The sequence below is a fragment of the Protopterus annectens genome, chromosome 2.part1 (genome assembly GCF_019279795.1).
Source record: "Protopterus annectens isolate FY-2018-M chromosome 2.part1, PAN1.0, whole genome shotgun sequence".
Lineage (NCBI taxonomy): Eukaryota > Metazoa > Chordata > Ceratodontiformes > Protopteridae > Protopterus > Protopterus annectens.
The window spans coordinates 352,316,120-352,329,874 of NC_056729.1; the positions used below are offsets into that span (position 1 = coordinate 352,316,120).

Below are 13,755 nucleotides of genomic sequence, written 5' to 3' on the forward strand. Positions count from 1 at the left end.
CTATCAGATGGCTGATATTTACATTATTTGTGCGTAGGCTCACAAATAAAAAAATGGGAAGACGTAAGCAAGATAAGTAGGACTCAGGAAGTCCTCTTCAGTGCTACCATAGGAAGAGGACAGTAAAATGAAGAGTATGAACGATGAGAAGGAGGAACAGGGGTGGTGGTGCAGTGACTGTGGGTGAAGATTTCAGTAGAGGAAAAGTGAGGGAGCACTGAGAGTGACATTTACTGGGTTTCACCTTCAACTATGCAGTTTTCGCATTGAATTTAAGATGCCAAATTGTATGCCATGCCTCCATCTTGCTATGTTTCTTTTCAAATGGACGTCTAACAAATTTGTACATACTTAGCAGCATATTACATGTTCACAGTTTCTTTCTTTATCTAGCCTTACCAGACATTTTCCTTGATTTGCATGTAATGCTCAAAGTAACTTATATTTATTCTGCAATAAAGAGGAAAGAAGTACAATAGAATCCTTTAACAGACACATAGAAAAATACTCATCTGGCTTCATAATAACAAACTTGTTAATTCAAAGAAAACCATAGTTATGTTGTATGGCACTTCCCAAAAATTAAGTGAAAAATGATTTCATTAAAATATTTGGCACACAAAAGTCTAGATAAGATGGCCAATCAATAAAAAGTACTTAGCACAGCTTCATTCTGCCATTACATTTAAGATGCACACTAAATGGTGTACTAATACTGTAGTGAAACAACTATGAGTAATCAACAAGCCTGCAAACTCACTCCCTATGACTCAAAAAACTACTTGGATTGTCATGTTAATAATAAAAGTGGAGTATGCATTAGCTGTTATCACCCTTACCTCCACCTAAAACACTATAAACCTTTACACAAAACAAAATCTGCAAGTTAATTCATTCTCTGCTTTATGGAAACATCATTGCCTCTCACTAATGAAAGTTAGTTGGCTCTCATTATTTCTCGTCTCGTTGCTCATCTCTCTTCCTTTCAAATTATTACATTTCTGGATTTACCCCCACCTTTACAAATAAGTTAGGAAGTGTCACAGCACATTATTCTTCGTGATATCATAATCAAGGAGCCGTAAATTACGGAAGTCTGCATTTAGGTTAGCTTCAGGTGAAACTTTGTTAGAAAAAGTTTTTTTCTGCATCCTAGAACCTTTACCCAAATCTGTTAGACATTAAATGCACTGTTCATTTAAAAAAGGTTCACCAAACATTTAACCTGACTTTAAAAGTGCAGCAGCTACAGGGATAATGACTTGTTTACCCCTTGAATTTGTTTTGCCGTTCTATTTTTCAATGCATTCTCATTATCAAAGTGTATTGTAATTTATCTGTATACTCCTCACAAAATGCATTTGCATTATATTTTATGTTACTGTAGTCATATTCCTTTTGATACCCACTAAAGTTATAAGAAAGTGATATTTTTATTCAGTTTTACCATCTTTAAAAAACAGCAAAAAGTAGATGTACTTCAGACATTAGTAGTCAATACAACAGTAATGTGGTATAGCAACAAATAAAGAGGCACACGCTCATATCCTGTATGCAAATATATCCTTACCATTTGGAAAAAGGCATTCTGGATGAACTTGTCTCTTGGCAACTTACATTCCAACTCACAAAAGCACTCTGGTAGTCTCTCTGAATGAGGTGATCCCAATCTCAAATGATTAAAAATAGACAGACACACCTTTCTAATGATCAACAGATGTGAGGTCTTAGAAAGAATATTATATTTGCTGCTTAACCCCATCATGTGTTGATGCAAGTTTTTGCAGTGCCTTCAATAACAATTAATATTTGGGCCTTCAGTATGTATCTCTATCCCAACTCCTTTAATTTTAAAGAATCAAAGATAAAAGGAAAAACAAATCAAATCATCAGATCTGATGAAGCAGGGTTTTTATTTTCTGTGAAAGTGCTTATCCTTGTTTACCTGTGAAATAAGCTGCAACAGATTTTACCTGCCTGTGTCATTCCTAGTGCAACACTTTTGTGGACTCTATTTGCTATTTCTGCTTGTCTGCTCATTTCTGCAACAGTTGTTTCTCATGTTACAGGCATCCTTTACTAGACTGGAATCTCAGCTTTGTTTCACTTTGCAAACTGTTTATTGCTTTATTTTATTTTATTTATTTTTATTTTATTTTACATTTGATGACTGGGAAAGTCCGGCTGGACACATGTCCGTTTTCAGTGGAGGCCGGGGAGAAAAGCTCCATTTAAATACAATACACTATCATACTACTACAGACTAGTAACTATTTACAATACAGAGATAACACACTTCTAGTACATTATGGTACATAGCAGACACAAATTTTGTGCATGCATTTGTTTACAATTTATAGATGCAATATTTTGCAGTTATGCTTTCGTAAGGTCACATTAGAATTAGAAACTTGGTGGGAAACCTTGGTCTATGGCTATGTAAATAGTTGTTGCTTGTATACTTGTCTTTACCCAGGGGCATTACAGGAGCATAGCCAGTTGTTTCTAAGGTGGGTTTTTAGGAGTTTTTTAAATTGTGTAGTGGAGGTATTGGATGTAAGGGCGGCTGGTAGAGAGTTCCAGAGTTTGGAGATGTAGTAGCTAAAGAGAGATTTCCCTGCTTCATTGTTATATTTGGTGACTTCTAGAAGATTAAGGGTGCTGGATCTCAAGGCTCTTGTTGTGGTGTGAGGTCGTATTAGATGTAGGAGGGCTGGGATTTTGTCTGGGTAGTAGTATAGCTTATGTGCTAGTGACAGTTGATTGAGTTGAAATAGTAGAGGGAGTCCTAGCCAGTTCAGGTTTTTGAGGGAGGTGCAGTGATGTGTCCTATATGCAGATGCTGCAGCAAATCTAACTATCTTATTGTAGCAGGATTCTAGCTTGTTTAGGTCAGATTTACGAAGGTTGGTTAGGACTGGGGATGCATAGAGGAGGGTGGATAGCAGATGTGTCCTGGCTATTGTGGTTCTGGATGGGTTTGTTAGAAATTGTTTGTTACAATAGGGCAGGCCAAGCTTTTTGTGGACTTTCTTGATAGTTTGGGCAGTGTGCAGGTCAATTCTTAGGTTGTTGTCTAATTCAGTGACTAAAAGTTTGGTGTGGGTAGTTGGGGTGATTACAGTTTTGTTATCAGAGGTTATTGTGAAGTTGTCTGTTGGGGGGGGGGTTCTATGAAAGGAAATTAGCAGTAATTTTGTTTTATTTGGGTTAAGAATACGCTGGTGGTTAGAGAACCAGGTTTCTGCTAGTGAGAAGGACTCTTGTGTTTGTGAGTGGCGAAGGTCTAGAGTGGGGGCTGCACATATGATTGTGGTATCATCTGTGTATTGAATAACTGAGGCCCTGGGGGTGGCGGATGGGAGTTGAAGAGCAACGGGCCTAGGATGGAGCCTTGAGGGACTGCTAAGGATACTGGTAGCAGAGGGGATAGTTGGTTTTGTCATTTTACTGCCTGATGCTGACCTGATAGATAGCTCTTCATCCATGTGATGCAGGAGGAACTAAGGTTTAAGGTAGAGAGTGAGTTTAGAGAGGGAGTTGAGAAGTCTATTGTGGTTAACCATATCGAAAGCCTTGGATAGGTCTAAAACTATGGCTGAGACAAGTTTTCCATTATTTCTATGGTAATTAATGCTATTAGTGAATGATACAAGTGTGGTGGGTGTACTGGGGAAGGGCCTAAAGCCATGCTGGTTTTTAGATAGCAATTTGTTTTCTAGGAGGTAGTTCATAAGTTGAGTATGTATGACCCTTTCTAGGATTTTAGATATGGGTGATACGATAGTGATAGGGTGATAATTATTGAGTTCAAAGGAGTTACCTCCTTTGTGTAGTGGTATGATATGGGAGATTTTCCATAGTTGGGGTACTTTGCACTCTGTGATAGATCTGTTGGTGAGAATAGCAACTGGATAGCCTATGGCTATTGTTGCTATTTGGAGGTATTCTGCGGGTAGGTTGACTGCAGCCAGGATGGTGGGTTTGAGCTTTTGGAGGAGTTTTTGGATGGTTTTAATAGATACTGGTTGGAAGCTAAAGTGGGGGCTGCTAGCTTCTGTTTCCATTGTGGTTGGTGTGTTTGTTGGGGGTTGGGTGAGTGGAGTTTATTTGGTTATTAGCTAGGACCTGGATTGTCCCAGTAAAGTATTTTTTAAACTGTGTGAGGATAATGTCATTGTTGTTCTCTGTTGTGGGTGCAGGGGTAGTAGTTTTCCCAGGTTGCAGTACAGAGTTGACTGCAGCCCAGAATTTTATTGGGGTTTCTAGCATGTTTTTCTTGTAGATTTAGGTAATAGGTGGTTTTGTCAGTTTTGATTTGTTTCTTGACTTTGTTGCACAGTTCTAAGTATTTTTGTTTTTCTATTTGGGTTTTGTTTTTATGAAATTGTTCCCATGCTTTGTTCCTTTCTTTGAGAATAGTTTTGGTGGCTTTAGTTAACTAGGGGGCATGTCTGGTTTTTATTCTAGTGGCTCAGTTGGGAGCATGTTGGTTCAGTATGTTTAGGAAGGTTTAATTAAAGTGTTGCACTGCCTCATCAAGTGGTAACTGCTTTAAAGGGGTCCAATTGCAACTTTTTAGGTCATTGTTAAAGGCACTAGGGTTAAAGTTCTTTTTGTTTCTGACATCTAGATGTGTTACTTGGCATATATGGGGGGGTTGGTTCTTAGTAGATATGTTGGTTGGTGGTTGCTGAGAATGTCTGGAACACATCTAGCTTGGGCTGCTAGGGATGGGTGGATGTTAGTATCCAGTCCAGTATGGACTGGTGTTTGGTTCTTTTATCATTTCTGGTGGGAGATGTAATGACTTGGGTAAACCCATGGAGGTTAATGTGGGTGACTGGGGTTTGGTTAGAACAGTTGAGCCACTCTATGATAAAATCACCTAATATGATATTTTCTTGAGGTAGGGAGTTTGTGACCCATTCTAGTAGGTCTTCCATAATTGTAATGTTATTTCCAGGGGGTATGTAGCCTCCAATGATATTAATATGTTTTTGGGGTTCAATTTAAACTTGGCAAGAATGAGTTTGACATTTTTGCCATCTGGGAGGGTAAGGTCTAGTTGTTCGAGATTAAGGTGGTTCTTATACATTATAGCTACCCCATCCCCTTTTTCCTTAGTCTGTCTTTCCGGAAAATATTATACCCAGGAGCTGTAATTTTGTTTTTGTGAATTTCTGGCTTTAGCCATGTCTTGGTCAGTAGGACAATGTCTGGCTTGTATAGAGCTAACAGGACATGTAGGTCATGAACCTTATTGAGGATACTTCTCATGTTTAGGTTGAGAATGAGCAGAAAGGTTTTTACCTATGGAGTAGGGTATTAATTAGGTTGGGGTTTGAGATGACTGTTGTGACTGGACCTGGGTTAGGGTATATGTCCCCACTACTTATGTATGAGTTTTTGTAGTAAAGACTGGTAGAGCTTGTTGAGTTTTATGATGATTTTAGTATGCTTTAGATAGGTGTGGGACCTATTCCTTGTTGGAAGCAATCTGTGTTGGTGATAATTGGTGTGGGAGGGTTGGAAGAGGTGTAGAGTAAATAGTAAGTTTAGTGGGGCTGAATTACAGTCTAGGGATGATGTCTGTTTGGGGGTAATGTTGTGGGGAACATGGAGATGGACATGGTAGCTGGTTAAGGATGAGAGGTGAAGTATGATAGCTATGGAGATTGCATATGGAAGAAGTCTTAGAGTGGCTTTGACTGGTAATGAGGTCATTTTTATTTATATAAGGGAGGGTTAATAGAGTAATTGGATACTATGCTGAAGATTGTAGTAAGCCAGTTGAGAGGGCTGACAGGGTAGTGGAGTGTGATAGGGTAGTAGGGATGGTGGAAGGTGGCTTTTGGAAATTGGGAGGAGTGGTCTATGGGTATAAATCAAATTGAAATGGGGTGAGTGGAAATGGGGGTAGGGTAGGGGAGCAGAGTGAGCCCGCAGGGCAAATGGAGTGGGAGGAACCACAGATGCCTTTCTGGCTAGAAACAGTCAGTCAGGGTGGTGAATTTTTGAAAGTTAGAGCTTGCCCTTTCAGGTTTAGCTACTTAGCATTTCTATCTGGCTTGAACTCAATATGCTGAAGAGGCTAACAACAGTAGTTTCCAGTTAAATTTAGTCAAAAGTGGGAGTTGAAAAGGCTAGAAGGGCAATCAGTAAGCTGAAGGTAGGTGTTATAATAGTGACTCATGGGATGTGCAAGTAACCATAAAACAGGAGGTAGGATGTAGTTACATTAATGAGTTTCTAAACATACATTAGTTGTAGGAAGTCCGGGTACACAAGGTTCAGAGTCGTTGCTTGGGAAGTACACTGAGGGTGATGGCCAGTTACTGTTGGGCCCTCTGCAGTTGTTCCTTAACCAGGGCTTTCAAACCTCTGCAAGACAAAGTAGGTAAAGGTGAGGGAATAGTTCAGAGAAAAGAGAATTCAGATAAGCTATGTGGGAGAGCACAGCTATGGCAGCGTACAATAAACTAGTTTTGTTAACAAATAGGAACTGGAGAGCTTGTTCTGGTACAATAGTTTAAGAAAATGTAGTAATTAACAAGAATTGGGGGGTTGTAGATAAGGCAAGGTGGGTGAGAGAGTGCAGTGAGGGACTGATGCAGGTCTTATGGGAGAGAGTATAGAAGGTAAGATAAAGAGAGAAAAAGGTAATACCACTGGCTAAGACAAGGATAGAAAGTTGCAGATTTATAAGCAAGGATAGGGGTCAATTGTATAGCCAAATAAAAGTTGTAACAATAAGTAAACATTTAACCTTGGCTGGTTAGATTCTGTAATAGCAACTACAGGAATGTTCAAATAGCAGTTATTATATCCAAACCTTTAAGAACTTTTAGTTAAACATTATGCTAATAAGGTTCAGTAGTTAAGCACTGTATAAATAATATCAGGAATGTCTCCACTTAACAATTGTTATGGTTCCATACTCAGTTCTTTTGTAGTGACTGTAACATTCAGTTTGTTTGTCTTTTCAGCTTTTCCCGGTTAGGGGTCGCCACAGAGGAACTCTGGTCCGCTAATGATTGGCAGTAGATTTTTATGGTGCCGAGTTGCCAGCCCGACGCCCAACCTTCAGCGAAGGCATGCCCATTCATGCATGTTTTTCGGAGGCCACTCGACCGTGGGGGAGGACATGCAGACTCCACATTCAGTACAGCGCTGTATTGCTCTTGGTAGCTAAACACTGACATATCACAACTGTAGTAACAAAACAAGAATGTCTATATTCCTCAGTTATCTTGGCTACACACTTTAATAGTACGTGCAGTTGGTTTTACACTCAGCCGAGCAATTCCTTACATTCCTATATAATGTATTAACGGCTACATTACAACGGCAGTTTCTATGTGTTAAGAATTCACGCAATAGTGTTTACTCAAAATATGTACAGTGCAGTGTTCAATTAAGCTAGTCTACTAATATCCTTTAACTTTACAAATTAGGATGCCAGCAACTATGCGGATTTAAGACAGCAGTTAAAGTGGAAGGTTTCACATGTTTCTCTTGAAAAAATTTATTCTTAGTTAAAATTACCTTACCCAGTAGGGGGCCTCATATGTAAAGTGCCTTTTATTTTCTTGTATAAAAACAAAATATTGCTAAGAACCAATCCAGTTATGCCAAAGATGGTTTCTAGGGATCCTTGAACTAATTCATCTGGCCAGTGTTCTTCTTTGCATTCAAGAAAGTAAATGGGAAATGATCATACATACTATGGTCATAAATAAATAACTCAGATATTGCATTGAAAGAAATAAACCACTGAAATAGTGTGATCAGCTGTTTGCATCTTTTGTGAAGCAGTAATAGGGCTAACCATTCACATAACAGACCTTTTTAAATGCCTTTCTGTTATGACAAATATGATAGTCATTAACCAGGTCAGCAGCTACTACTTTAGTCATCATCAAAAATGTTTTTTTTTTTACAAATATTAGTGAAACTACTATTTGGAAAAGCATTCATCCATTTCCTAAGCATTGTAAGTTGAATTTTAAGTCAATGATTATTGCAGGACTTGCTACAGGCATCCTGCATGGTATGCTGTAGATTGTCCATCCATGGCTGGGAGCTGAGGGTACACTGCTTGGTACTCTCCCATGCATTGATGCAGCCGTGATCCTTATAATTAACACAGTAAAGATGAGTGTGTACATGTGTGTGTGTGTGTGTGTGTGTGTGTGTGTGTGTGTGTGTGTGTGTATGCATCATAAAAGCAGATGCTCAAATTCTGGATCTCTGCTGCAAGACAGGCTTCCACTTTCATTCTCGCTACAGCCTCAGAGTTCATTACATTTGGTGGTCTTTGTATTATATTAGTGCTGTGTGAAACCCAAAATCCTCTAGTTATTTATATGTTTTTCACTTATGTGTCATTTTACAGACAGTTTATTTTTACCTTCTTTGTGTTTGGAGTTGTTGGTAACACAGAAGTTAGGTTGAATAGTTTATTTAATGTAGACTTGTTTTTTAGCTTTCTTTTGGCCAATCCCAGGTTTTTAGGCCCTCCTTGCCTTATCCAAGAACATTTGTTGGTACATTAGTCTACTTTTTCTTTCTTCTGTGTCTACAAAAAAGAAAACGTATTAATGCATGATGCAATCTACTCTGCAGCCATGATGCCTATGATAGCTCTTGCTTGCTCAACCTAAAGACGTCCCTTGGATGAAGCAGTTAGGCTGAGGACCATCATCTACCTATGACTAAATCCTGTATGTTGCCCAATTACTCAGATGTCTGCTGCAGTGATATTTTTTTGGGGGATCCTTGAAGGGCAGGATCTTGGTAGGTGCAGGTATAATAAATGGAAGCAAAAGAGTTTACTCAAGCATTAATAATAACACCCAGAAAACTCAAATGTTGATATTTTGAAGGAATATTCAAAGGACAGGCTGTGTGCCACAGCATTTTTAAACAACAAACTAAACTTAGGTCAGCTATCATTTCATTGCTATGCAGTATATTTAGAGTTGACAGGAATATTTGTTGTTCCAGACCTGAAGATGAGTGGCAGCATGAGCCCTTAAAGAGACAGCATCCTGACAAACAGAAACCTGGCGTTACTCAACTACAGAAAGAGAGAAATGCTGAAAATAAATCTTCCCAAGAGGAGCTGCAACAGAGAACTGTAGACCTACAAGCCCAGGTACAATTACTTTGCTGCCTTCTGCAATACACTAAATACAGGCATGTGGCAATATATTGCTCTTTGCATGCATCATTGCATCTTTGCACATAGTAATGTGTTACTTTAGATTTGAGAAATAATTTTCCTTTAATGTGTCACTAAGTCAGTCCACACAGTTACATATTTCTTTGTTTAGCCCTAATAACGTGATAAGTGTATTATGAAGATGCATGAGTGTAATGAATTTGTCAACAAGCAGGCTGATATTAGTTAAATTAGCTTGCTCAAAATACAACTCGTGAATATTCAGTGAGCAGGCCAACTCCCAGGAAATGTTAGGAGTTGGGTCTATTTGCTCAAACGAGCCATTATAAACTGCTACTGCGAACCTCCTGCAACCCTAGCCAACCAACTAACACCACTAATTGAGTCAGTATATTTATATTCCTGTGCTCTGTGGTGCACTTCCAATTAGCGGTTGGCCATTGTCATATAATAAGGCTGTGCCAGTAACAGGCTGACTCCCATGGTGTGTGTCATATTTCATTGGGCTGCCTGTAACATTGTGGTTTGAAAGTAAGAGTGATGTACAACTTGCCATGAACTAGCAGAAGGAAATTTTTTGTTAGGGTGTATTAACTACTAGTCAGAGGGGTGTTGACCTGCTTGTTATACACCAGTATATATAGAACCACAGAAGCTTCTTTTCTGGTATAACATGATTACAATACATGCAGAAAAGCAACTCACTAACTAAAGTAGAGTGGTGGACATATGTGTGCACCCATTTGTTAGATGTTAATCTTTATTGCCCCCCACCTTCCTGAGTTTCTGCTGAAATTCACCAATGTGAATGTTTTGGGCTGTCTGTAGCTGACTGCCAGCTGCTCCAGGGCCTCTTCTAATCCACCAAGATTTCTGAACCTCCTTGCTGCCCCAGACTGATGCTGATCTATGATTGGAGCTGATAAGGAGACTGAGGCTTCCTGGGGCAGCATCACACTGCTGCTGATGGAGTTCTTCTTTATTTTTAGGCCTATTCCCCCCTCCTCCCCATGTTCACTAATATCATCCTAGGACATGCAGCTGGCTTGGGGCATATTATCCATGTCTCCACGTGTGATTCATCCAAAGTCCTTCAGGCACACTCCCCACAAATCTCCAACCTACAGTACTTAGGAGATGTGCCTGAGTGCACTCCCTAGTTTTCAGATTGGCACACTCATCCTCCCCATTAAATGCAAGAGCCGTTAATCAAATCAGGTCATCTGGGCAGTAGTCAGAGATTTATCTCTCTGTCCCACTGATGAGGCCACCAGTGGGAAACTGATGCACTTAAAAGATATTTTGTATAAAAGTATATGTGAGAAACAACCTTCATATTCAAACTTTAAAGTTGTCTTTTTTTGTGGGAGGCTTTACTTCTTCCACATGTAAAACTGTCCATATATTATAAATATTTTCAGTGTCACAATATTTTGGAAAGGAAAATCTGCACCCCCCCCCTTTCAGGTGACCAATTTTTAATCAAATACCCAAATTTCATACCTGCAGAAAGTGTTTCCATCTATTGTCCTTCTGTTGAGCATTTTCCAGATTGAGCTATATAGCTTAGGTATATTACGTTCTGTTATAATCTGCCTTGTCTATGAATGACAGATCGAGCAAGCTGTCTACCAACAACTGACTGCTCTTCGGGTTTAATGTCTCACATTAAATACCACTTTAATGGTCCACACAATAAGCATTTGAGATTCTGAGACACATAACTATAAGCCACAAAATAATGAGACTGAAAGAGAAAAAAATGTGAATTTGTAGATAACAAATTTGAGATTGCTGTTTCTCAAAGTATTCTAATTTTTCTGAGGTATAGTGATCTTGGAGTTGATATATCTATATAAATATATATATATATATATATATATATATCTATATAAATATATATATATATATATATATATATATAAGTTCAGGTGTGTAGGGAGGCTTGTCCCCTCTCAAAAATATTTTTAAAGGAAGAAAAGTGATGCTTGACATTCATTGTTCTTCTGCAGTTTCATCTTTTTTTTCATAATTCCAAGACCTGCAGGAGGATGAGTTTAGCATAAATACAAGATACAGGGTTTGATTCTAATCTCAGGTTACTGGCTAAGTATAAAATGGCCCATTAGGGCAGTTAGCCTATTATTCATCTATGAACTGCAACAGAAAACTAGTCCCCACAGGTGCAGCTTTGGAATGGAGTAGAAAGTTATAGTAACACTAGGTGTTACTAGGAGTTTATGCTATGATATGTAGGAGCTGACATTTTTCATTATGCAGAATCAAAAACACTGTCTGAAAATAGCAGCACAGCCATCCTCCCCATCTGTCTTAGCTACATGTACATCTACTGCACTTGTTAATACTTTTTTATATTGTCTCTGTCCTGCTAAATATTTGGGGTCATCCCCTGTTGAACTAGCCATTACACTGAATGTTATAATTTCTTCAAGCAGTTGTTTCAACATGTTTTGACCATCTTATCTACACGTCTTTTCCTCTTGAATCTTTATCTTTTTTCCTCACTAACTTAATCTCTATAACCCACTCATGCTATTTCACTTTCAAATATCCACAGTAAACTCTCAGTTAACTGCAACTCAAGCAACCAGCACTCAGAAGCAACCAGAAAAAAAAATTGAAGAAATGCAGTACAATTTTCATGTGTTGCACTTTCTGACCACCCCCCTGCAGAAACATACCTTATGTTTTTAGAGTTTTAAAGTTTTAAAAAGGAAGAGAGGAAAAAATTCCCTCTCTCCCCAACCTAAGAACAAGTCAAACCAAACAAATAGTGTAGGGTACAGTATTAGTCAGGCCTATTTTTAACAGTAACTCTCAAGCAACCAGAAACTAGTTATCTGGCATCTACCAGTCCCCATGGGTGCCAGTTAACCGAGAGTTTACTGTATTACTATAGCTATATGTATATCTATCTACATGTATCTATATATAGCTATATATCTACATATCTTTATACCTATATATGTCTATGTATATATATATATATATATATATATATATATATATATATATATATAAATAGATATAGACTGATATGAAAAAATAGATATGTATCTAGATCTCTATCTCTCTCTCTGTGTATGTATGTATATATATATATATATATATATATATATATATATATATAGAGAGAGAGAGAGAGAAGGAGAGAGATAGATGTATACACACACACACACACACACACACACACACACACACACACACACACACACACACACACACACACACACACACACACACTCACGTGACAGATAAAATGATAAAATCAGGGTAGAAGACTGATCACAAATGACCAGTTTTATCCCAGCATGGGTAGTTAAAGAGAGAAACCGTAATTACAATAAAATTAAGTAATATTATAAATAAAGTCATAATAAGAGGTCCATAAAGGTAACCATTTAAAATGTCGAGACCTGCTAGAGCAAGTTCTGAAATATGGAGACTGAATGGCCGAACAATGAGTAACATATACTAAGTCCAAGATTCCATTTCTTGGAATATTCCCTTTTCCCCGAAGAATGGCGATCTTAGAATAGTTATATATAAGTTTGGGGGTGTGGGGATTTGTCCCCCACTAAAGCGGTTTTAAGAAGAAGAGCAATTTTCAACATTCGCTTTTCTCTTGTGTTTTCTGTCTTTTTTTCGGCTTGTCTTCACTTGGCATTCTAGTGCTGATATTTCAATAAGGAGCTGAAATAAAGGCTATATAGATTAAATGTAATACAAAGTACAACTGGAGGCTATGTACAGTATGTAAAAGATTTAGAACCACAGTACAGAGTGATATAAAATCCCTTAAGCACATACCAAAAAAAAAAATAGCTAGAGAGGTAAAATGTGCAGTTAATTTATAAGCAGAGATTATGTGGGTTAAGTTGTGTGACTGGAAGTGAGGCACTTGCATGCGTCTTGTTTGATCATGAAAACTTTCAACTGGGATCTGAATTTATTGCATAACGTTAGGTCTGTTAAGCTAGGAGGGAGTGATTGCCAACATGTAGGGGCAAGGAGAAAGGAAACTATGGATAGTATAGGGGAATTTTGTTCTGGGGTTTTGAAATCTGGGTTTTTCTTGAGCAGATCCACACTTATATCTGGTTCCCTGTCCAGTTCCCTAAACTGGCTGCCACCTCAACTCAGAGATGAGGGAAAAAACTCTTCTGCTCTGAAACTGTAGCAAACCACTTGCTAAAAATGTAATGAACAGCTTTGTGTGCATAGTTCAGTTACTACACAGTAACCATTCACTTCTGAATGCAAGTGCTGCACTCCTGCACCATCAGCACCTGTTGACTGCAACACCCCCCAACAACTTGCACCTGCAGCAGCCACCATTCCCCACCACCCTAGTTACACTTCTGTCCTTTGGTATAGCTTCTTAAGTGTACAAAGATACTATAGTGGTGAATTTGGCAACTAGGGGTTCAAAAGTATCCAGCTACAGGAAGTTGAATAAGAGTGATCCCAGTAGGAGCTCAGCTTTTTGCATAATGGATAGCCAATTGGCCTTCACCTTGGGGAGCCAGTAATGATGAACATATTTT

General features: G+C 38.5%; 1 protein-coding gene across 1 annotated transcript in view; it reads left to right on the top strand.

Annotated features, from left to right (window-relative positions):
• The window catches only part of FAM184B (family with sequence similarity 184 member B), a 908,731-nt gene that overhangs the window by 397,070 nt on the left and 497,906 nt on the right, over positions 1–13,755 (top strand). Inside the window, exon 9 of the mRNA XM_044063450.1 lies at positions 9,010–9,160. Within this exon, the coding sequence (XP_043919385.1) occupies positions 9,010–9,160 (151 nt within the window). The remainder of the gene's footprint in view (positions 1–9,009; positions 9,161–13,755) is intronic.